Source organism: Periophthalmus magnuspinnatus, chromosome 3 (assembly GCF_009829125.3).
Source record: "Periophthalmus magnuspinnatus isolate fPerMag1 chromosome 3, fPerMag1.2.pri, whole genome shotgun sequence".
In the NCBI taxonomy this organism is placed as follows: domain Eukaryota; kingdom Metazoa; phylum Chordata; class Actinopteri; order Gobiiformes; family Gobiidae; genus Periophthalmus; species Periophthalmus magnuspinnatus.
The window spans coordinates 16455507-16480411 of NC_047128.1; the positions used below are offsets into that span (position 1 = coordinate 16455507).

Consider the following 24905-nt stretch of genomic DNA (forward strand, 5'->3'; position numbering starts at 1 on the left):
TAGTATGTGATTTTCAATACTTTTGACTACATAGATCACGCAGAATCAAAATTGCTATCAAGGCCTAAGAAATTTATGACATGATGTTTTTTATTGTTTTTTGTTTTTTTTATCATACCACCCACCCCTATTCACCATCATTTTAACCCGACTCTTTGTGACATCCCCAGGCTGCTGCGTCCAGGGGAGGAGGATTTACTCATACCCCCCACTAACAGCTTCCCAGTGGGCAGTGTGGAACCGGAGCTTAGGAAGATCCTGGATGAGGTCCGCTACATCGCCAAACGCTTCCGGGATCACGACGTAGAGGACACAGTGTGCAACGAGTGGAAGTTTGCCGCCTGTGTGATCGATCGCCTCTGCCTTATGGCCTTCTCCATCTTCACCATCCTCTGCACCATTGGAATCCTCATGTCCGCGCCCAACTTTGTGGAGGCCATTTCCAAAGACTTTTTCAGTAATTAAAGAGGGGAAATGATTTATAGAGCAGTCAGTGTTAAACATTTGGACTCCTGATGAAGCTGTATTGCTGCTGGTTTCCAAAAGCACTTACATTAATTGAAATGTTTTAGTCAAAATGTGTTCAGATATTACAGCATTATGGGATACAATTGTAAACAGCTGTAAACATGTTAACTAGGTGTAAGAGGGGAATGATTTTGAATTATAAAAGCTATGAAATATAAAAAAGACAAATCTAAGTGCGATAAGATTTAAAATATATAGACTACCAGTTAAAAGTTTTGACACACTTTCATTTTAGTTTTCCCTTCTGTATTTTCATGACTATTTGCATTATATAGATTCTCACTGAAGGCATCAAAACTGTGATCACTGCTTGGCACACCTGTGAAGTAAAAACCATTTTAGGAGACTTCATTGTGATGCTCGTTGCAAGAAGGCCAAGGGTTTGCAGCGCTGTCGACAAAGCAAAGCACTTGGAAGTAGTAAACATAAAGAACACACTTCAGGGTTTTTTTTTTTTTCATCAAATCATCAGGTTGGTACTGTATTTTAAAGGTCTAAACTATAAAGTTAGCAGGTTTTATTCATAGACTGTATGTGATAATTCTGTTCTCGGATAGGATAGAGGATAATATTTTCCGAGTTGTATTTTGTCAATTACGAATTGTAATTATTCAAATTATGTTTTAGATTGAATTGTGATTCATCATTCAGCCCTAATTTACCTTGTTTTAACAAAAAGACTGATTCATCTTGTTTTAAGTCTCATGTCAACGATGTGTGATATGTTTGTCTGGTATTCACACTACACACATCTTCAGTACTTTACAAAGATGTGAGTCTGATCACCGGTGAATGTTCCTGAGGTGAGCGTGATTGTCAGATAGTCCATATCAAAACAAACACAGTTGCTTACGAAGAAAAATAGAAAGAAGGAAAGACTGAAAAACATTGCGGATTTCTGCAGAATCAGTGAGCGATAAAGTCTGTTCACCTGAGGTGAAAGAAATGTCATTTTGTTAGTGAATGATAGGTGACCAATGAACTCCTTCAACTACACAATCAATTGGCTGACCACTTGGACGATATTTGGAGATATCATTCTGGATGTATTAGGCAAATATTATGTATTAACTAATAACCGATATACCATAATACCACATGGTTGTTTTTGTATGACACTTATTAGCAAATGTATGACAGAATATGTAACATGAATATTAATACATGTGCATTTAGCCATACTCATTACATGTTTGCATAAGTCATAGCCTATATAGCCTAACCCAGAACAATGATATAATATTATTTGTCATTTTCATGTCATCATTACAATTGTTCTAACTTTGATTGCATTATGATTTTATTAAAATAAATGTATTTTTCTGTGTAAATCCTGGTTTTCTGTAACTTTTGGGTGAGACAAGTGAACGGTATTCTATGCTCCTTCTTTGGAGAAAGTCCATAGAAAAAAATATTTTAAAAAGTATGGACAGCTAAAATAGTAACCTATGTATTACTGAAGCTTAATCTACTATAGCCTACATGTGCAGTATGTGAGACATGACTGGTCCAATTCTAAAAAATAAATAAATATTTTGGTGTTTTTACCAATAGGTATTAAGACTGATAGCGGTATGGTTGTGATAGGATTTTGAAAATGTAAAGATGAATAAATAAAAGAATTATTTATAGGTTTATAGGTTATTAAAGGTTTTCCCAATTTGCAGCATGTATCAGGAAGCTCAAACCAATGACATTGACATTTCAAAACATTTGTGATTCAGAGGCGCCCCTCACGGGATTGTTTAGGTAATTACATTTGAACGAACCCACCATCTAAAAAAATATTACATTTCAGTATATGCATATAGCGAAACATGCTAAACATTTATAATTAATTATTACCGATATTTTAGTTGATCGATGATTAATGCAGTAATTCATGGACCGGAACCATTCATACAGGAAATGTTCACCACGGGGAATACTGACCGCATGTGTTACATTGTTTTGTGCTCGACTGGAAACCTCTCCGCTCATGCCTGATGCCTGACAGTGGTGAAGTGACACGACACCGGTTTTATTCCTCCGCGCTTATTTGAAGATATAAAGGTGTTGTAAAATGTCTGAAGCCCTGTTCGAGTGGTGTGTGGACCAGCTCCATCACAGGTTTGGACTAGAGGCCTGTGAGGACATTGTCAAGTAAGAAAACTAACGCCACTAGCTACTTTTTGAGCTAACCTCAACTATCACAGGGAAATGTTCAGGTTATATTGATCCATAAAAAAACAACGTGTATCTTAACATATGCGGACACTTCTTTGGCACACAGCTAGTGATTATAGAAGGATAGAGTAAAGGAAATTGACTTGTTCTTGCTGGTAACTAAATGTTAATGCCAATAATGCATCCATCCATCCATCCAGGTCACAGTTTACAGATCACCAATGGCCCTTCCTTGTTTTGTCTTATCTTTAATAATGTCTAATCTGTTTCTGTTTACATATGTATGTCAGTATATAAATGACACTGTGAAAAACATGGACACCCTAAAAAGCTGTGTAAACTCATGAAATAGGGTCCATCATCCTGTGCAAAAACAAACTATTTAATGGTTTGGCATGTAGTTGTGTTTTACTTTTGCCATTATAGTTTGACATGCTGTTTTTGTAAGAGGAAAAAAAAAAAGAAAGAAAGAAAATTAAAGCAGTGCTCACTTGAGTCAGGTTTGTGGAGAGACAAGCCCAATCAGAGTAAGAAAAAAAGGTTTGATTTAAAAAAAATGTTTTACTATAAAGTTACATACGCTGGTTTTAAATATGCTATTAACTAACAATGTTTTTACCCATGTATTTCTTATTTATTCCAGGTATATTCTGACGATTGAAAACCAAGAGGAGCTGGAGGAGTATGTGGGAGATCTGCTGCAGGGGACCGATGGGAGAAAAAGACACTTCATCGATGAGCTGCTTAAACGATGGAAGAGGACGCAAAGACCCTCCATGGACACGGCGGGGCTTTTTGTTCTCAAAGAGTCTGTGCCCTCTGCTGCAGGTGCCATTTATGACCACTCAAACATTTTTTTACTGTATTGTTGTTATTATTATATTGCATTATATACCCACACTGTGTGAAGAAGAGGTTCTGTTGCTGTCAGACTGTGCAATGACCAATGATGGCCTTGTACATGTGTCGTCACCTGTAGTAATCATGTGCAGTACTATAACAGTATGTGAATCTTTTACTTTTACAATCCACCCAAGTCACTTTACCTGCTATTTTTTTTTCTATCCATATGGTGCACTGTAGATAACCATAGTAATAGCCATTTACTGTACATTATAGTTTTATAGCCTTATTCATTAGAGCTGTAGGACTTTAGTTGTTTAGTGGGTTAATCGGTCGATGGAGTCTTAGTCAACCAATATTTCTATAGTTCGACTAATCATTTTATTTAGATGAAGATTCAAGATTAAGATTGGGCAGTTTTATTGATGTCAAAGGCAGATTAATTTAATCTGTATTTATATAAATGCATTGGTTCCTAGTACTTTATAATAGTGTATAAATAGTTGTTTTTGTATGAACTCCCATACTGGTGTAGTCTTATAAGTGCAGTTTGAATCAGATACATAGAGATGCATAATAGTTTTGAGAGCTTTGACCATGCTTCCTTTTTAGGCGTTGAATTGATGTCTTTAGCCGCCTACAGCCCTACTAGTCATGGGTTCAAGCTTAAGGATTTCTTCCTGAAGGATCTGGCAATGGTCCTCCATTGTTATAGCAATAACGCAGTTCAAATCTAAATATTATATCTTTTGAAAGGGGAAAGGTCCTCACAAAATCCTTCAGATCAAGAAGGAATCATTTACCTGTAACCCATGACTAGTTTTATTCTACTTGTGCAGGTTTGTCACAGCGTTTTTTTTTATTGGCTTTATGTCTTTTTGTATCTTAAGCATATTCAACATCCGAGCTGAATAGAGATCTATTTTAATAATAATATATCTTAAGTTTTGATTGCATGTCTTTTCTACTGCTGTTCTTGTACTTTGTATTGGAACACTGACATTTCCAGGTTATGTTCTGTTATATTATTGCTTTATTGGACACACAGTGAATAAATCCATATCTTTTAGATTCACCCCCTGACACAACGTCTCAGAAGAAATCGAAGCGAAAGGGTCGGAACAAAGAGGTGTTGTCCATCAGCCAAGCAGAGCCTGAGCCAGAGGCAGTCAAAACCCCCATAGATCAGGCCAGAGTAAGTACAAGGCTGTCTCTTATATCTCTACATTATAAGCATTTAAAGGATGACACCTGTCAGAAAGCTTAGCAAAATATTACAAGACTATATCTAACATATTTTGTTTAAGTTATTAAAGCTGGGGTACTTGATTTTCACACCCCTTCTTTTTAGACTTCAGGGGGTCCATTTAAAAACGGACAGAAAATAAACACAACAATAAACAAACAAGACAATAATAACAATCACTACATCGTTCTTATTTTTTTAAAATAAGAACATAAGTGATTCCGATTCACTTATGAATTAAAATAATGTATTTAAATCACTCTCAAAAATGCTGGGTTGGAAACTGAGAAACTGGGATGAACCACTCAAGCGCAGCCTAAAAAAATAAAACTTTATTATTAGCTGCAGTGGTTAACGTTATTTGTGAATCTTTTTGTCCTATAAAGTTGACAGAATGTGACAAACCCTCTTTGGATTCTTACCCTCCCATTTGTTATTTTTGTTTAATTGTATTCACTTTATTCAGAAAGACCATAAATTGCAATAATTTCTGTTGAATGAAACGGAATGTTGGCTGCTATGTTGACCAGCCCTTAAATGTACAGTATTGTTCAAAAGAATAGCAGTACAATGTGACTAACCAGAATAGTCCAGGTTATTAGTATATTTTTATTTCTACATGGCAAACAAGTTACCAGTAGGTGCAGTAGATTCTCAGAAAACAAACAAGACCCAACATTCATGATATGCACGACCTTAAGGCTATGCCACTGGGCAACTAGTTGAAAGGGGTGTGTTCAAAAAAATAGCAATGTGGCATCCAATCAGTGAGGTCATCAGTTTTATGAAAAAACAGGTGTAAATCAGGTGGCCCCAATTTAAGGATGAAGCCAGCACTTGTTGAACATGCATTTGAGAAAAATGGGTCGTTCAAGACATTGTTCAGAAGAGCGGCGTACTTTGATTAAAAAGTTGATTGGAGAGGGGAAAACCTATAAAGAGGTGCAAAAAATTATAGGCTGTTCAGCTAAAATGATCTCCAATGCCTTAAAATGGAGAGCAAAACCAGAGAGACGTGGAAGAAAATGAAAGACAACCATCAAAATGGATCGAAGAATAATCAGAATAGCAAAGGCTCAGCCAATGATCAGCTCCAGGATGATCAAAGACAGTCTGGAGTTACCTGTAAGTGCTGTGACAGTTAGAAGACATCTGTGTGAAGCTAATCTATTTTCAAGAATCCCCTGCAAAGTTCCTCTGTTAAAAAAGGGATGGGTAGAAGCGGTTACAATTTGCCAAAGAACACATCAACTGGCCTAAAGAGAAATGGAGGAACATTTTGTGGACTGATGAGAGTAAAATTGTTCTTTTTGGGTCCAAGGGCCACAGACAGTGTGTGAGATGACCCCCAAACTCTGAATTCAAGCCAACAGTGAAGCACGGTGGTGCAAGCATTATGATATGGGCATGTTTCTCCTACTATGGTGTTGGGCCTATTTATCGCATACCAGGGATCATGGATCAGTTTGCATATGTCAGAATACTTGAAGAGGTCATGTTGCCTTATGCTGAAGAGGACATGCCCTTGTGATGGGTATTTCAACAAGACAATGACCCCAAACACACAAGTAAACGAGCAAAGTCTTGGTTCCAAACCAACAAAATTATTGTTATGGAGTGGCCAACCCAATCCCCGGACCTTAATCCAATCAAGAACTTGTGGGAGGATGTGAAAAATGCTTTTTATGAAGCAAAACCAAGAAATGTAAATAAATTGTGGACTGTTGTTAAAGAATCATGGAGTGGAATAACAGCTGAAAGGTGCCACAAGTTGGTTGACTCCATGCCACACAGATGTGAAGCATTTATAAAAAACTGTGGTCATACAACTAAATGTTAGTTTAGTGATTCACAGGATTGCTAAATCTTACAAACAAAAATGTTTCTACAGAATAATTTTGAGTTTGTACAGTCAACAGCAGACACTGCTATTTTTTTGAACACACCCCTTTCAACTAGTTGCCCAGTGGCACAGCCTTAAGATCGTGCACATCATGAATGTTGGGTCTTGTTTGTTTTCTAAGAATCTACTGAACCTACTGGTAACTTGTTTGCCATGTAGAAATAAAAAATATAAAAAACCTGGATTATTCTAATTATTCACATTGTACTGCTATTAGTTTGAACAAGACTATAAATTATATTCTGAATTTCAGTGGGACTCCCTGGTATAAATAAATATTCTCTTTTTTTTACATTGATAGAGCCAAGACATGGGCAGCTTGTCTTCTTCCAAAAAGAAAAATAAGTTTGTGAACCTGTATGCTAAGGAAGGGCAGGACAAACTGGCAGTGCTGCTCCCAGGACGACATGCGTGCGAGTGCCTTGCTCAAAAGCACAAGCTCATCAACAACTGTATCAGCTGTGGTCGCATCGTGTGTGAACAGGAGGGCTCTGGACCGTGCCTATTCTGTGGAAGCTTGGTAAAGTCAAATGAGTTATACTTTTCACCAGTTCTGCTCATATTCAGCAGTTTAAAGGTTTTATTGTATATGATCAAAATTACTACTAATAATAAATATGTTTATTTGTTGACACCTTTCTAACTGCTTAGGTCACCTTACAGTAAAAACAGAATCTAGACAAATATTTTCATGAGCAATGTCACTGTGATCTTCTGCCTGGTATTATTGGTGGTACTGTCCTATTCATGGGTTTCAACTATAATATAATGATAATATGATACTTGGATTAAAATTGCCTGTTGCTGTAGCAACAGTTCTTATTTTGTCATTATCTTTAAACCCATGCATAGAGATTTTGTGCCACCATAGAGCTGAATTAAACAAACACAGACACTTTACCCCACCCACTCCTATTGGTCAGCGTCAGTCATGCTGTGGGTGAGTGACAGGCAACATTTTACACAAATCAACCTACTTTATGTCAGATTTTTAGCAGCAAAACCTTTCTCAAATTCTCGATTGAAATGAATGGGATTCCCGCTTAATTGGAAGTGCCACCATAAAGAAAGTGTGGTTTAGTCGCATTTAGAGGCAAAAGTGGGCGGGGCGGAATAAGCTCAATAGGCCTTATTATTTAATACAGATGGGGGTAGCTAAAATGAATGAATGAATGTTTTTTTGTTATACTGTTATATTGTTGTTATACACTGAGTTCTAGGGTCTAGTAGTCACTAATATAAATTATCAAGTTCAACATTTGTACCTATTGGATATTTCACAGGGAAGTACAATGTAATCAACAGAGAAATGTGGCTTTTGTTTTATCACACTCTAGAGTCTGCTCATGCATTTATTACCTACATCATGGCCATTTATAATCAGTATCTGCTCTACATATTGTGTTTAGTGTGTCTGTTGTACACCTGGGCAGAGGTTGAACCGTAGACTTTCTGGTTGTTGAGCCACCCAGCTACTGTTGCCACATTTATGTATATAATAAATATAATAATTGAATGCTACATGTTTAATTTGTTTTGGACAGGTGTGCACCAAAGAGGAACAAGAGATTCTGCAAAGAGACTCCAACAAAAGCCAGAAACTTAGAAAGAAGCTCATGGGAGGTAAAAAACAAACTGTGTCCAATATCATTCATTGTATACGATACCATGATATCTCAGGATCTGTCATTACCTGGAGTTATGTTTTGTTTTGTTCACACATGTTTAACACACAAATCCTCATATTTACCTTCCCAGTTTACTAGAATTTGTGTAACTTCTGCCCTGGAATTGCCAATTTTTACTAAACAAATGGTAAAAGGTAGATGTTAATTTGAGGAGGTAACAACATTCTAACTTGGCTTAAAGATCACACGAGTCAATCCTGCGTAATATTGAACCTTTAAGAGTCGTCTCCATTCTAAGGCTCTGTTTTAAAAATGTGTTGCCAGACGATGGAGAAAGAGATTATCTTCCACACCAGGAAGCCAAGATGAAGGCCGGGCTGGAGAAGGCTGTGCAGCACAAGGACAAGCTGCTGGAGTTTGACAGGAATAGGTAAATAATTGTACAATACAAAATATACTGAAATATGAGTTTACTTATAAGGACGTAAACCTTTAAATTCACTCTTTCTCTCAGCCCTTCATTTCATAACAGGTGATGAATTTAAAACCCATCACTGTACACTGTATAAAATGTATTTATAAGGGACTACGGCGATAGACTTCCTGAATATCTCACTTGTTTGTTGAACTTTGATACAGAAACTTTTAATACAAGATCTTATGTTGTCTAAGTCTAAAAAACTGGCCACACTAGAAGTTAAAAGCGTAAAAAGCTTGTGGTTTTGTTTCCCGAAAATGGAATACATTTCAGGGACATGCAAAACTGGATACCTCAGTGCCACTAATGTGCTTTAATAATTTGGTGATCAATATTTATAATCAGACCTGCTCCTGTTTTTATTTGTTTTAAATGGACCTATGTAGCTATTTGTTTCATTAGTTTTTTTTATATTTTAACATGGCGCTCATGAGAAAGAGAGTCTGGTGCTCTCATTGGGCTTTGTCTATAGAAGTAAATATAAATGAAGTTAATGCCATATTTCTTTGCAGTGTGAAGAGGACCCAGGTTTTGGATGACGAGTCGGATTACTTTGCCACGGACTCCAATCAGTGGCTGTCTCCGGGCGAGCGAGAGAAGCTGAGGAGGAGAGAGGAAGAGCTCAGAGAAATCCGACATGCTTCTCGGAAAGACCGGAAAATCACTTTGGACTTTGCCGGGAGACAGGTCATCGAAGAGGGAGACGGACTCAAAGAGTACTACAGGAAGTGAGTACAGGGATTATTATTAAGGGTGTGGCGTAACCAGCAATTAGGCCTGTAGCCAACTAAACAAATTCTTGGTCGACTACACTACTACCGATCGATTAGATGACTAAAAAGGGCAAAGCTAAAAGCAAAAGCTCTCGAAACGATTACGTATTTTCTGTGTCTGACCCAAACTGCAATCACAAGACTACACCTGCAGAGGAGTTTGTGCAAAAAAAGCAGTTTGTACAGAAAAAAGTACTAGGAAATAACGTATTCATATAAAGACAGATTAACCTCACTCACTTCTCCTTTTAACTTTTCTCATATAAAGCCTTTAAATCAAAATAAAATGATTATTACATTATTGGCTGGTTATTTGGCCTGACAGGGAATTATCCTTTGAGAAAATGTAATAACAGCTGTCAATAATATAAATAACACAATATGACAGTATTTCCTAGTAATGACATGTTTTCAGCTCTGTATTTTATTGTATTTAAACTACAGTTGTATTAATTTGCTTATAAACATATATACATTCCATGAGTATTTATTATTGTGCCATTATTGATCTTCCACAGCACTCTGAGGCAGTGATGGCTGTTTGCAAATGTGCTTTTATAAATAAACTTGCCCTTGACTGCAGTTGCCCCAAATAGCTTTAAGCAAAAAACAATTTCAATAATTTTACTCACTTACTCTTACTTGGCATGCCTGTATGAGCCATCCTCCCACCAACAGATCAAATCAGTTGTGCGTACAGATCTTATATATGAGACCTGTCACAAAAGCCACATCTGCAGGGTTCTGATTTGTTGGTGGTTTTATAGTACACTAAATGTGTTCATGTTTGTGCAGGTTGGATGAGACCCTGAAGGCCATGAACAGTGACCCTTCCTCACCCATGTTCCCCAGAGTCCAAGGAAATCGCCCAGCTCTGAGAGATCTGGTCAACCCCAACATCATGCAGAGTGCACCTGAGGTACTTTTCACTTTTTACTTGAGACACTGTTTAGATAATAACTCAGTTACATTTTGTTGACTGGGAAGTCATTATTTTAATAATTAAGTACATCAGAACAACGGGACAGTGACAGCTCAGCAGCCATCTCTGCCATATATTCTTATGTCAAAAATGCATTAGGCTCTTTGAATGTTGTGCCATCAGTTGAATCTTTATTAAACATCCCCTGCGTTTCCAGTGGGTGGATGTGGGGGTCTCGGAGCGGCCCAAGCAGAGCCTGGACACAGCGAGCAGGCCTGGGGCAGGAGCTGGGACAGGATGTGAGGAGCGCTCCAGGCTGCGGCTCCAGGACAAAGAGCTGCAGGAGATGTCTGATGGAGGCTGGTGTCTGAGCATGCACCAGCCCTGGGCCTCTCTGCTCGTCAGGGGCATCAAGAGGTACAGTGTCTGCTGTGGAGAGGAGGGTCATGTCTCTGTGAAGGGCAGAGGTGGGAAAATAATGTACTCAAATAAGAGTACTGTTGCTACACAATAATATCACCTAATATTCTGAACTGATGTCTTGCCTATGGACAAAATGAGCATTGGTCGTAGCTTGTATATAAATTACATGCATACTATTTTTTTATAAAATACAGTTATTTCAATATTGAAACCAGGCCATACTTCAAAATAAGCCAGGATTATAAGGCTATAGATATTTCCGTTCAGTGTCATTTCATTTGGTCTTTGTTGTAACACTCATTATTTGTTTGCAGGGTGGAGGGCCGGACCTGGTACACGTCTCACCGTGGTCGTCTATGGATTGCTGCTGCAGCGAAGAAGCCCACCCCCCAGGAGATCGCCGAGGTGGAGAACATGTACCGCCATATTTACAAGAAAGGTACATGTACATTTGGTTATATTTTTATTTTAGACAATAGATCGAATGTCTCTTAATGAGTTTATGAATAGAAGTGCTCTTCCTTTTCTGTGCAGAGCCTGCCTTTCCCAAAGACTACCCCACTGGCTGCTTGTTGGGCTGTGTGAACGTGACCGACTGTCTTTCCCAGGAACAGTTTAGAGAACAGGTGAGTGACTTGTAACCAATAAAGCACTACCTGCACTAAACATACTTAACATCTTATACCAAAGACCACTGAATATAGTGGACTTCTAAGATAACAAAAAAGAAAGACCAACTGTAAAAGTAAACACTGAGCAGTTTCTGTGCCTCTAATGGCTGCTGTAGCCAGCAGAGGTCAGCCTCTGCCTACTTATCTTTGAATGATGGTTCACTTCACCTCTTGGGGCAGCATTTACTCAAAAAATCTCCACAGTGCTCTGATCTAAGTATTGGTCAGAAAAAAGTAGGATGGAAATACTGTTTCTGTATTTAGTGATTTTTAACTTGACTTTGATTTATTACTTTTACTCAGACAAACCTGCAAAGATAACAGTTTGTGCAATATTTGTGTATGCTGATATACTTATGCATTTGTACTCTATAATCATTGTTGACATTTCAATTGATCAGTTTTCAGTGTCTGTTTATTTCAAGTCTCTGCTCTGTCTGAAGTTCTGTTACTCGAGTAATATTAAATTAAATCAGACTTTTATTTAACACAATCTGACTATAAAGAATTGAACTACATAGTAATTTCATCTGAAAGGGACTTAAACATCTCAAATCAGTTCACCTGTCACAAGATAGTGAGCGTCTTTCTCACCTTTTTTGTTGAAAATCAAACACCTAAACAGGACTATGAGCACTCGTATTGATCAGACTCCTGAAAATGTGTTGTTGACATCCTTTTGTATGAATGAATGACTGAAATTTATTTTGGTTGTTCACATTTTTTGAAAAAAAACAAAACACTTTTACTTTTACTTGTACTTTTTCTTGAAATTACAGACAATTTAAAAACTTTTTTGGCAGTATTTGCTAATGTGTGCACTGTGTCACCGTGGTAACTGCTGAATATTTCACTATAGACATACATGCAGAACCCTCCAGCGTGATGTCACTGCAAAGTATCATTTTGCCAGCTGTAGGGTCAATACAATTAACCAGAACTGCATCTGAATGGTGCTGTCCACTTCAGTAGCTACCACAACCATGACGACTACAGCCCTCTGCTTTAGCAACGCTCCGGCCTCCGCGCGTTTAGGCCAATGAGCACTTGTCTCATTTGTGAAGAAGAGTTGTGTTCTTTGTTGCAGAAAACCATAAGCGTTCCCTGGTTTAGTTTTAGCTTCGAGACTGCAGGGAGCTGTAAATCTCTGGGCCTTTTCTTTCTTTTGTGCTCTCCTCTGTCTCATTCCAGCCAGGGCAGTAAAATCAGGTTTGGAGGCTGAGTGACTGACTGCCCTTTCATCCTGAGAGAGAGTGTGTGTGTGTGTGTGTGTGCGTGTGTGTGTGCATGCGTGCGTGCGTGTGAGGTCATAAATAATACCCCCACCCCACACTAGGCCCCTCCACAAAAAGAAGCAAGGAAAAACACAAGCATCCCAATGTTTGGTCATAGGGTTATTCCACTTTTGAGATTTAAAGAGCCCATATTACACTATTTTTCTGATGTGTGAAGCATATTTGTAACATATTTCTGATGGAGTGCAAAAATATGATGAGGAGAAGATTAACCTAACCCCAGAATTACTGAGATGTTGATTTTGTCAACCGCTCATAATTGTAACTGGGTCCTTGTGCAGTAATTAGCCTTTCATTTTCTGAATGTCAAGTGAGTAAAGCAGTTTGAAATGAAAATGATGAGCATACGTGGATATTATAAAATAAAATGCATATAAGATAGATGCTTTGTTATGAAAGCGGTCTGAAAATAATAGGTGTGTGTACTTAAGAAAAACTTTTTTTTTTTTTTTTTTGGTAGAAAATACCTGATATGGGTGAATGTAATAAAAAGCTACTCTAGATCTCTTAAGCTAAGCAGGGTTTGACCTGATCAGTAGTTGGATGGGAGACCACTGGGAATACCAGGGGCCACAATGGGACAGCAGGCAATTTGCTGTGTGCTTAGGCAGGGCACCTCACCCACATTGCCTTGTATGAATGTGTTGTGTTTGTGAGTCTTGGTAGTCAGATGGGCTGATGGTGAATGTTGGCAGCCTTGTTTCCATCACCCCATAGCAGCTGTACAGTAGCAGTTTACCACTATAGAGTGTGCAGTGAATGAATTGCGCAATATGAACCACTTTATAAATCCAATGCATTATTGTAATTAGTTTTTTGTTATGATGATATCGTGACCTGCATTTACAATGATTAACAGAATAATATTGACATCCCTACTGTATATTTGTTACTTGTAGTGTTGTCACGAACTCAGTTTCAATACTAAGGAATAGACTCAATACCATGATGATAATAATAAAACAGAAGAATGTGATTTTCAACATTAAATGATAGTACTTTCTTTTATATCCCCGTGTGACCTTATATCTGTGTCCTCAGTCGTTCAGGTAGGTTCCATAGTGGTCCATGGGCGTGTACTAGTCTATGTGTTTTATATTAGTTCCAATACACCTCAATATCATTCTAAAGCTATTCAGGAAAGGTTGATTTCTGTCCTGTGAATGTGACCTTTTTAGTATAGGTACATGCCCAAATAAGTATCTAGTTTCGATACTAGTTTTAGTATCGATTTGTGATTTTCGAAACTTTTCACAACCCTAGTTACTTGAGGCGCAAACAGCGTCACAACCTGTTTTACTTCTTTCATGTTGAAATAGTAAGTGATATGCCTTCTTTAGAAAGCTTGACAAAGTGTGGGTTGTTTTCATGTCGTGGTGCCTACAAAGCGGCCCAGTGGGTGAGCTGTAGATTTACTGTGCTGACTGGGCTGGCAGCTGTGGCTGGTTAAAATGGGGGTGGTAAGAGACACAGCACAGCCCGTATCCCTCCGCCCCCGTCTAAAGCGGCCCCAAGTCCTGTCGGCGATATTTCCAAAAAGCCACATAGATCAAGCTGAGAGATCACATATGTTCTAGCGTGTGCATGTTTTCACTTAAGAGAATGTCACCAATAGCATCGACTGTAATATACGGTCAACTGAAATACACTTTTGGACTTGTAAGGACTTAGAATTATCATTTCAGATGGAGGTTAGGGGCCCGTATAACGCTATGGGTGATTCACTGTTTTTGAAAGAAATATCCAGACTAAAAAATCCATTGGAGACACAAACTTTCCATGTTAATCTTTTGGCTTGAAGGCGCCGTACCTGATTATATCGCCTTAAAAAACTTGAAAAACAGAACAAGTTAATTTTAAACTGTTTGCAGAGGTCCAAAGCTATTCCTCAGTTACCTTACGCATTCTTAGCATCCTCATTATCCACCGCAATGACTTTATGAGCGTTTTTACAACATTTAGAGGTGGAGTTTTGCGGTCACAGTATAGCTAACCTCAACTAGCATGGTAACACACACTTCCTGATTATCGGATAAGAAACCGCATTATAATGAGACGCATTGAAGACAGTGCACAGCAGATTTATTTGATCTCAAGAGCTGCTTATACAATGGAGCTTTACTGAGGCAATACTATTTTTTCTCAAATACACAGAAAAATTTAGACAAACCGGCTATTTTAAGGACATGGTTAGTCTTGAGTATCATGTAGTAGCGGATGTTTTTCCAGTAGGGGTGCTTTAGTACTATCCCCAGTCACAGTTGAGTAGCCAGAGCAGGATTACCATGCGGTTCACCTGACCAATCCATTCCTTCATTACAAACTGACCGGTGTATTGATCCAGTCTCTCCATAATCTTTAAGCCCCCAGGCCACTCAAACCCCCCAGCCTCCTGCGTGCTGCGGGTAATTGGCCGTTGGTGGTGACGGGTGCTCTGTCTCCTCATGTCCTCCTCCTCCCCACTTAGATGAAGAGCGGGTGGGGCACCGGTGACACGTGCTGGTAGGATTGGATTTATGATTTAGTTGCGTTCATGTTGTAGAATTTGATGGAGGACAGGGGTCTATACATCCAAACCTGTGGCCCGCAAATGTTCAACCTTTATTAATGTTGTCACGATGCAAAATACCGAGGAAATACCACAGTGAAAATTTAAAAAACAGTATTTATTTAGACAATTGAATGTGATTTTCAACATTAAACCAAGTACTTTCTTTTATATTGCCATGTGGCCTTATCTGTGTAATCCCTCAGCCGTCCAGCTAGGTTCCATAGTGGTCCTTGGGCGTATACTAGTCTATGTGGTCGTCTACAGTGTTCCCCCTACCATTTATACTGACAGGGCTTCCCATCAACACCACCACCCTCTCTGTCAATCAAATTATACGGCGCTAATCACGTATCCTCAACCAAACAAATCCGTTGCTCCATAAGAATCTTCTGTATTCATAGAAATCCAGTCCATATTTTCTCTCATACTTGGCAAAATCCAGTTCATCATTCCCAGTGTCCGGTTCCTGTTTTGCACTATGCCATATGGAGATTTTTGATATTTTTGACAACCCTAAACATTATCTTTTTTTTTTGGAAATGGCTCCACAAACTTGCCATATTAATCTTATGCCTTTAAGTAATTTTAAGGGCCCTGTACCTGGTTAGTTCACACGTATTTGAGCAAAATCTAACTTGTATAAGCAGCTCTTGAGGTCAAAATAAGTTTGCTGTATGTTGTCTGCATCTAATTATAACATTTTTGTTTTTATTTTTATTCTGATAATCAAAAAGTGTGCGTTACCATGTTAGTAGTTGTTGTTAACTAACATGCTAATGCACACTTTCAACCGTCACAACAAAACTCTGTACTTGTCTCTATAAGTTGTGAAAAGCACTTATAAGGTAAGAGGAATAACTTTGAACCACTGCAAACTGTTTGAAAATAACTAGTTCTGTTTTTCACTTTTTTTAAGACGGGTACAGCGACTTTAACTGAAAACAGTCATGTCTTTCTTGTAAAATAATGGCACCATTTTTTGAACCCAATTAAGTATTTCACTTTTGTGTATTTATACTGACAGAAAAGACATTGAATATGTGCCAGTTTTTGTTTCACGTGGATAGAACCAGTAATTACAGAGATGTTAACAATAAACCAGGTCAATAAATCTGCAATCTGACAGTTAAACAGCAAATTCCACGTTAAAGTTCTGGCCTGTCTCCAGCTCGGGTTAAACTATGCAATACTAAATTGTTGTGATGTCACGTGAACCCAGCCTTTTTCTTCAAGCTTCCGTTCAGTGTGCAAAACACGTCCCGGCGCGTTAACATTTGCGAGAAATCTGAAATATTAACACGTGTAATGAGGTCTAAAACGACTTGTTTGCTGAAGACATTATACTGCCTAAATAATTGCATCTTTGCGGTTTTCAAATTGCGTTTTCAATTTCAATTAATCTCTCAGCTCTGGAGGGTGCTACAAATTGGACATTTTAAGTGGCGCTTGGAGAAGTCGAGTGCTAAAATTAAAATGACTGAAGAGCAATTTAAGAGCACATTTGGAGCTTGTTTGTATCAGCCAGTGATGTACAAGTGTAGATAAGCCTTCAGCAAAGCAAACAGGACAAATTCCCTTCACTAATTGCGTTGTTATTTTTTCATAACTTGCATTCACATTAATTGTTTCATAATATAATTTGTCCATAGCAAATATCAGATTAGTTCATATAATAAGAAATAAATATACGTTTTCATTACCCGCTGTAAACTGGCATTGATACTTTGCAGCTGATGTCATTGGCGTTCCCTCGGGGTGTGATGCTAACTGTAGGCTTTGCTCTGTCTGAAGCTCTATTATATTTTATTCTTATCATTATTTTAGCACAATCTAACCAGAAAGAGCTGACTTAGTGACTGACTATAACAGGTGAGTTGATATGTGCTCTTAAACAAGGCGCTCGCACATAAAATTACACAAGCTAGTTAGCATTAGCCAACTGTTTTTCTGTTAGTCATTCTCATCTTTTTGTTGAAAACACCTTTGAAAACACTTGGTTTTTTTGTTTGTTTTTTTTGTTTTTAGACTATCTTACAACTTTTTTGCCAGTGTTTACATTGTTGTCTCCATGGTAACTGCTGAAAATTGCACCATAGAGATACATGTTAAATATCATACCAATTGCAAAAAGTATCAAATCTGATATCCTATTGAAATACACATAAAGAAACTGTTCAAGGAACCTTTCTTTCTGTACTGGGTTATGGAGATACCTGTAGACTTTAGCTTCTACCTTGAGACCTTTAGTCACTCTCTTTCACTCGGCGCTTTGTTTCACAACAGGTGATGAATTTAAAACCCATCACTGTTCACTCTGAAAAAGAAGATAGTCTATGTCTAAAACCCGGCCAGAGCTGAAATGGGTAAATAACCTTTTGGATATTTTGCTTCCCAAAATGTTATACATTTCAAAGACATGCAAAACTGGATACATTGGTGCCACTAATGCACTTATAGAGTAATAATCTGGTGATAAACATTTATAATCACACCTGCTCCTGTTTTTAATGTTTTAAATGGACCTATACAGTTATTTTAGTTTTATTGGTTTTTGTTCTGTATTGTAGTAGGGCGCTCATTAAAAAGAGATTTGTATACTCTCTTTGGGCTTTCCTTGTATAAATAACAATAAATAAAAGTGAATGGGGCAGACCCGGCAGTGTTCTGGGAATGGTGCATGTGTGAATGGGGGTCATTGCCGAGCGTTCTGGCATTTTGTACCAAGCAATTTTTCTGGGAAATGGAAATGTGAATGGGCCTTTATATGGTTTGGGCACTAGTGTTTCACCATGATTTTGCTTTACTCAGTTTTTAAACACCATATTTTGTGCATGATGTTTTGTCCCCCTATTTACATAAACTTATTAATTAACAATTTATAGATCAGTTGTTATGTCCAGACTCTTACTTGACTAATAATTTCCTCAAATACTTTTTACTCCAGTAATTTCTTAGACATACACTCACCTGAAGGATTATTAGGAACACCCTACTAATACGGTGTTTGACCCCCTTTCGCCTTCAGAACTGCTTTAATTCTACGTGGCATTGATTCAACAAGGTGCTGGTGCATTCTTTAGAAATGTTGGCCCATATTGATAGGAGCATCTTGCAGTTGATGGAAATTTGTGAGATGCACATCCAGGGCATGAAGCTCCTGTTTCAACACATCCCAAAGATGCTCTATGGGGTTGAGATCTGGTGACTGTGGGGGCCATTGTAGTACAGTGAACTCATTGTCATGTTCAAGAAACCAATTTGAAATTATTCGAGCTTTATGACATGGTGCATTATCCTGCTGGAAGTAGCCATCAGAGGAAGGGTACATGGTGGACATGAAGGGATGGACATGGTCAGAAACAATGTTCAGGTAGCCCGTGGCATTTAAACGATGCCCAATTGGCACTAAGGGACCTAAAGTGTGCCAAGAAACACCATTACACCACCACCACCAGCCTGCACAGTGGTAACAAGGCATGATGGATCCATGTTCTCATTCCGTTTACGCCAAATTCTGACTCTACCATTTGAACGTCTCAACAGAAATCGAGACTCATCAGACCAGGCAACATATTTCCAGTCTTCAACTGTTCATTTTTGGTGAGCTCGTGCAAATTGTAGCCTCTTTTTCCTATTTGTAGTGGAGATGAGTGGTACCCGGTGGGGTCTTTTGCTGTTGTAGCCCATCCGCCTCAAGGTTGTGCGTGTTGTGGCTTCACAAATGCTTTGCTGCATTCCTGGGTTGTAACGAGTGGTTATTTCAGCCAACGTTGCTCTTCTATCAGCTTGAATCACTCAGCCCATTCTCCTCTGACCTCTAGCATCAACAAGGCATTTTCGCCCACAGGACTGCCGCATACTGGATGTTTTTCCCTTTTCACACCATTCTTTGTAAACCCTAGAAATGGTTGTGCGTGAAAATCCCAGTAACTGAGCAGATTGTGAAATACTCAGACCGGCCCATCTGGCACCAACAACCATGCCACGCTCAAAATTGCTTAAATCACCTTTCTTTCCCATTCTGACATTCAGTTTGGAGTTCAGGAGATTGTCTTGACCAGGACCACACCCCTAAATGCATTGAAGCAACTGCCATGTGATTGTACTTGAGTAATATTATTTTAACAATACTCTATCCTCCTCTGATAGTTTAGGGCAGGGCACTTTAGGGCAAAACGATTTGGGATTTTTATCGGACAAACGTTGAAATTAGATTTGTGATTTATGTTTTAATAATAGGATTGTGTTAAAAGTTTATGTTTCGTGTCCAGGAAAATTGACAAATATGAACTGACAAACAAGAATCACATCTCAGAACATGTTTGTACAGGTCTAAACTGCAATGATAGCACATTTTATGCAGAACAAGACAGGATATGTTGTTGTTAATGAAACGAATTATGGTAATAAAAAAATCCCAGCCTTTGCAATCTGCTAATTGCATCCATTCAAATTCCGTTCTTAATAAATCTTGCAGTTGGCTTGGCTTGTTTATATTTACATAGCCTTTCTTTAACAAGCTAGGGTCATTTCATTTAACTTTCTGTGTGTATAGCATATGGTCTGTCATGTAGTGGTGTTTTGTCACTGTGGTAAAGGCACATCAGGCCCCACGCAGGCTCAAATGGCACCATCAGCTTCCCCCTGCGGTGACACAATTGATTGGATCAGTGCAGGGTCTTAATAGGGCCCTGCTTCTCCTGAGCAGCTGCAGCCTGTGTGAGTGAATACAAGGTAAAGAGATGGGGTGTATCGGACAGCCCCGCTCAGAGCCTGGCTTGCAGCTCTTCATTGCTCTATTGATTCTTATTGAACGCGTGAGGCTTTTGTGTGTGCATGATGGGCTCATGCTATTCCTGTAGCTCTGTGAAGTCCAGCCTGATGAAATGGTGCTGACACAGTAATGCTATCAGCGTGTTTCGACATTAAGACACAATCAGAAAAGTCTAATGTTTAGTAGGTTGCTATTAAAGGAGACCTATTCTGAAAAATCGAGCTTTGAACCATGATTTGGGAAATATATGTAAGTGCGATTTATTTTTTTATTTTTTTTCAGACAAGCATTGCAATTGCTATTAGGTTTGATTTGTGTTTTGTAAATAGGATTGTGTTCAAAGTTCACATTTTAAACCCATCTTGGAGAACTACCAAAACACTGAAACATAAACTAAAAACTAATACAACTAATCTTCTAAACTACAGTGTTAGCAGGTTTAATGCAGAATAAGACAGGATATTTTATATTTGTGAAGGAAATTATGGCACTTATGGTAAAATTGCAACCCTGCGATTTGCTAATTGTGTTGCAATTTTGATTTGATTGTGATTATTCTTGCAGCCCTATCGCAACGGACTCCTAGTTTTCCTGTAGCTCCGTGAAGTCCAGTCTGATTAAATGGCGCTGACACAGTAATGCTATCAGCGTGTTTCAACATTTCGACACAGATTTTACTGTACAATCGGGTAAGTCCAGTGTAGCAGATAGTGTTGTTATGTTAACCTCAGGGCAGGGACCCAGCTGCCATTAACCCTGACTCTGCACAACACCACTCTCCTCTTCCAGGCAGCAGTGTGTGTATCTGTTATAAATCAACTGTCTCACTCTCACCTGGATATGAGCTCAGGGACCCAAGAAAGAGAGTGCCAGACACAGTTAAAGTGCCTCTACCCGACTTTTCCCAGGTATTTGACCACAATTTGTCTTGCTCTTACAGATATATTGTATAAGCAGCCCTTGAGGTCAAAATGAGTGCACTGTCTACTGTCTGCATCTAATTATAAAGCTTTTTATTGGTTGAGAGCATAGCATACATAGCAATGTAAAAAGAAGTGGACTAAGTGAGCGTGACATCACCTATAGCGTTTGGCTCCAGTTAAATGAAGCTCGTCGAGGCTAGCAGTTATAGCAGTGAATTTGTATCCGAGTTCCGCATTTACATTTCGAACTGTGAGCATCAGAGCCAATCCAGAGCAAACCTGTTGAAGATAACGCCCCTTCCTCGCCACACTTAGCAACGCTGTGACGATTTTTTTCAGCGTAAAGTGAATTGGAGCCAGGAGAGGACGGAGCCGGAAGCGCGCCCATGATCACTTCCTATGTGGAACACGCCGGCTAGCGCTTTAGCTATGTCCATTTATATATACAGTCTATGGTTGCGAATCAGGAAGTGGGACTTGGCATGCTAGTTGTTGCTCGCCGCTTTACCGTGACAGTAAAACTCCACTCTGGTCTCTGAAAGTTGTGAAATCCACTTATAAACTCATCGTGGTGAATAATTAGGATGTTCAGAATGCATGTAAATGAGGAATAACTGCAGCACTGACCACTGCAAAGTTTTTAAAATCAATTTGTTCTGTTTTTCATGTTTTTAAGACGGTAAAAATCAGGTACAGCGCTTTAATACCGTGTAACTTACGGTCTGTATGTTGAACTGTTTGGTTAGGTTACATGTTTGAATAGCATACTGTTTTGTTAGCCTGCTTGCCTGCGGTTGTAAATGGATGTTTTATGTCATGTAGCTCCCTCCACCCACTCTTGACAGTTGGAACTCAAATTCAGTTTATAGCAGTGGAAGTGCAGTCGTAACGCTGTCACTTTCTCTCCACACCTTGCAGTATTTCACATTTGATACCTTGGCGTCATTGCTTTACCCACAGGCTTGTTCTGACAGAGCACTGGCCCATGTAGTTTTATCGATAACATTACCACATCAAGACCTGGCACATTGCAGTCACAACCTGTCCTGTAAATTAATTGCATAACATTTTTATTATAACCATTAAACTGTACATATAAAGTGTGGTAGTAAAATATTTTTCATTTGTTTGTTTGCTTAAAGTTAATGCTTACTTACTTGGGATGGGATGGGTGCCACTAGAGCTTGTCCCATAGCAAATGCTGAAATGTAACAGAATTTTTTCCATGTATTTGAGCAAAATCTGTCTTGCCCCAGTACAGATAGACTTTATAAGCAGCTCTTGAGGTCAAAATAAGTCAACCGTGTGCTGTCTGTATCTAATTATAACTGTTTTATTGTCTGAGAATCAGGAAGCATGCTGTTAGGATTACAGTCACAGCAAAACTCCGCTATAGTTTCTGAAAGTTGTGAAAAGCTGTTCTAAACTCACTGTGATGAATAGTTAAGATGCTCGGAATGAATAAGATAAGTGAGGAGTAACTTTGGACCACTAACCATTTAAAATCACTATTTGTGTCTCTCATGTTTAAGACCGTAAAAATTAGGTACAGCGACTTTGAATAACCCAAGCTCCTATGCCATGTCTTCTTTCCACAGAGATTAATTTGATGGCGCTTGATCCTCTCCAGTCTATATCCATAACAAATGTTTGTGCTAGCAGAGTCGGGCTCCTACACTATGTGCTGCTCCCTGGATGTTTTATGCATACCAGCACTTGTGGGTTAACTGAAACCACGGGCTGGAACCACATCACAGCGCAGCCACTTCTCTGCTGAAAGAGGGCCTGCTTTGTGAGGAATTCCATTTGTGCAAGCTCTCCGCGTGACCTCCGGGCCGCTTGTTAGTCCGACTGGGAGCGCGCACTGATGCCTGTGTTTCCATGTGCGGTAATGCGATATTTATACGCTCCCAGCTTTCCTGCCGGCAACGCCACACACGCACTCGCAGGCAGGGTATGCTGGATGCATTCCAGAAAGCAAAAGGAAGTGCTATTTTGTGCCTCTGGCTTTTCTGTCCTACACTGTGTGAATGTACAACGGCTGCTCCTTGGGCTTCCTGTGCCCTTCCCCCTTCCCCTCCTCCCCTCCACCATCAGCATGCCATGTACAAGCCTATTTTCACACAGCATGTTGTACAGGTCATGGTTGTGTATGCAGGGAATTCGGGTTGTGTTCTGTCAGTGGAATTACTTGCAGAAATTTCAAATATTGACGTAAAAGACATATTATACATTACTGTTGCTTTAATTCCTTTTTAAACACGCTTTTGGTCATCTTTGGATTAGTATTTCACATTTTCTAACTTAAAATAATATCTACATTTTGAAAACGCTCTTTATAAACTGCAGCTTTTGTTTCCAGTGAGATAAATAGGAATTGGAGCTCCCTCTGCTGTCAGGAATGGGAATGAACAATGAGAAAATAAATGAAGCCCTTTGACCATGTGAATGCTACACGAATAGAGCCATGTATTAATTCTGAACACAACTGGAATGCAGAATGAGTCTGATGATGGTTTATAGACTGTGTAGAAGTCCAGATTTTTACTTGTGAGGCAATAATCCAGGCAAAATGCAAGTGAAGACGATTTTGGTTTAATGGATTAATGAAACAAGCGTGAATGAAACAAAATCCAATGTATATTTTTGATGAGGTGACAACAATATGATGTGTAGTGTTCTATTTGGTATGAGCATACTTTTATATAGGTCCTGGCTACATGCACCCAAAAAATAAGCAGATAAAGCTGTAAGCAGTCTTTAAGGCAACAGTGACCGCTCAGACTAGACAAGATGGGTGATATGCCCAAGGGCACTGTCCCACTGCAGGTATGCACATCAGTCTCCCGTCCTAGTACTAATCAGGTCCAACTCTGCTTAGCTTCAGAAATCGGATGAGATCAGGCATTCTCAAGGTGGTGTACCATAGGATGCCCCCATGTTTTTTGGACAAATGCCTCGTCATATCATTTATTACCCCCTTCCTCAGTCACATTCCCCCTCTCGCACTCTCTACCTCTCTCCCTACCCCTCTCTCTCCCCCTATCTCTCTCTCCCTTCCCTTTCTCCATGTCTGGGCACTTTGCCACGGCACCGGGGTCAGACATCTTGTGATTCTGCAGCAGTGTGTAGAATGCATTTAAGCGGGGTCCCCAGATGGTAGACGATGAGCAGCCTCAGTCACAGATTTCCACAGCATGAAAAATACATCCACGTCACATCTGCCCAGGCAAAGGCTCTGCTGCAATGAGAGGACTGTGCACCGCTGTCTGCAGACACTCCATCACAACCTCCTTTTAACCTGCTTCATATGTGCTCTCAGCTGCGGGTTTCCTCTGCTTGTTCAATAGGACTGGTGCTATGTAAATATATGAGGCTGAATGAGTAGTAAGTGCAGCCACCTGTGGGTACGATTGGGAGGAATTACCAGTGTCTTCTATAAATGTGTAATGTAATTTGGAAATATTTTAGTCTAGGTTTACATTACATTTTACATTTACATTTTCCCCTACCATTATATTGGCAGGGCGCCGCACCAGCAGCGACACCGTGTCAATCACCTATCGTCAAAACCACGTCTTTACCAAATCCGTTCCGCTGCACCATAAGAAACTGCTGTATTCACAGAAATCCAGTCCGTATTTTCTTTCTACTTTTGCCTGCCAAATCCTGTTCGTCATTCCCAGTGATTCGGTCTGCATTCTGTGCTATACTGTAGTTGGCGCCGGTCACAGACAGAGGTTCTAGTGCAGATCTCCAACAGCATGATGGAGACAGATGC

At 39.2% G+C, this 24905-nt stretch overlaps 2 protein-coding genes across 2 annotated transcripts in view; both read left to right on the forward strand.

Moving 5' to 3' along the window:
- LOC117388459 (neuronal acetylcholine receptor subunit alpha-7-like) overlaps window positions 1-543 on the forward strand; it is a 33206-nt gene extending 32663 nt beyond the window's left edge. The window contains exon 11 of the mRNA XM_033986010.2: window positions 171-543. Within this exon, the coding sequence (XP_033841901.2) occupies window positions 171-465 (295 nt within the window). The 3' untranslated portion in view covers window positions 466-543. The remainder of the gene's footprint in view (window positions 1-170) is intronic.
- A 1911-nt stretch (window positions 544-2454) lies between these two features.
- The window catches only part of trip4 (thyroid hormone receptor interactor 4), a 135285-nt gene continuing 112834 nt past the window's right edge, over window positions 2455-24905 (forward strand). Inside the window, exons 1-11 of the mRNA XM_033986000.2 lie at window positions 2455-2670; window positions 3338-3522; window positions 4608-4732; window positions 6988-7206; window positions 8231-8309; window positions 8639-8744; window positions 9305-9520; window positions 10361-10484; window positions 10705-10904; window positions 11225-11349; window positions 11445-11536. Coding sequence (XP_033841891.1) covers window positions 2591-2670; window positions 3338-3522; window positions 4608-4732; window positions 6988-7206; window positions 8231-8309; window positions 8639-8744; window positions 9305-9520; window positions 10361-10484; window positions 10705-10904; window positions 11225-11349; window positions 11445-11536 — 1551 coding nt within the window. The 5' untranslated portion in view covers window positions 2455-2590. The remainder of the gene's footprint in view (window positions 2671-3337; window positions 3523-4607; window positions 4733-6987; window positions 7207-8230; window positions 8310-8638; window positions 8745-9304; window positions 9521-10360; window positions 10485-10704; window positions 10905-11224; window positions 11350-11444; window positions 11537-24905) is intronic.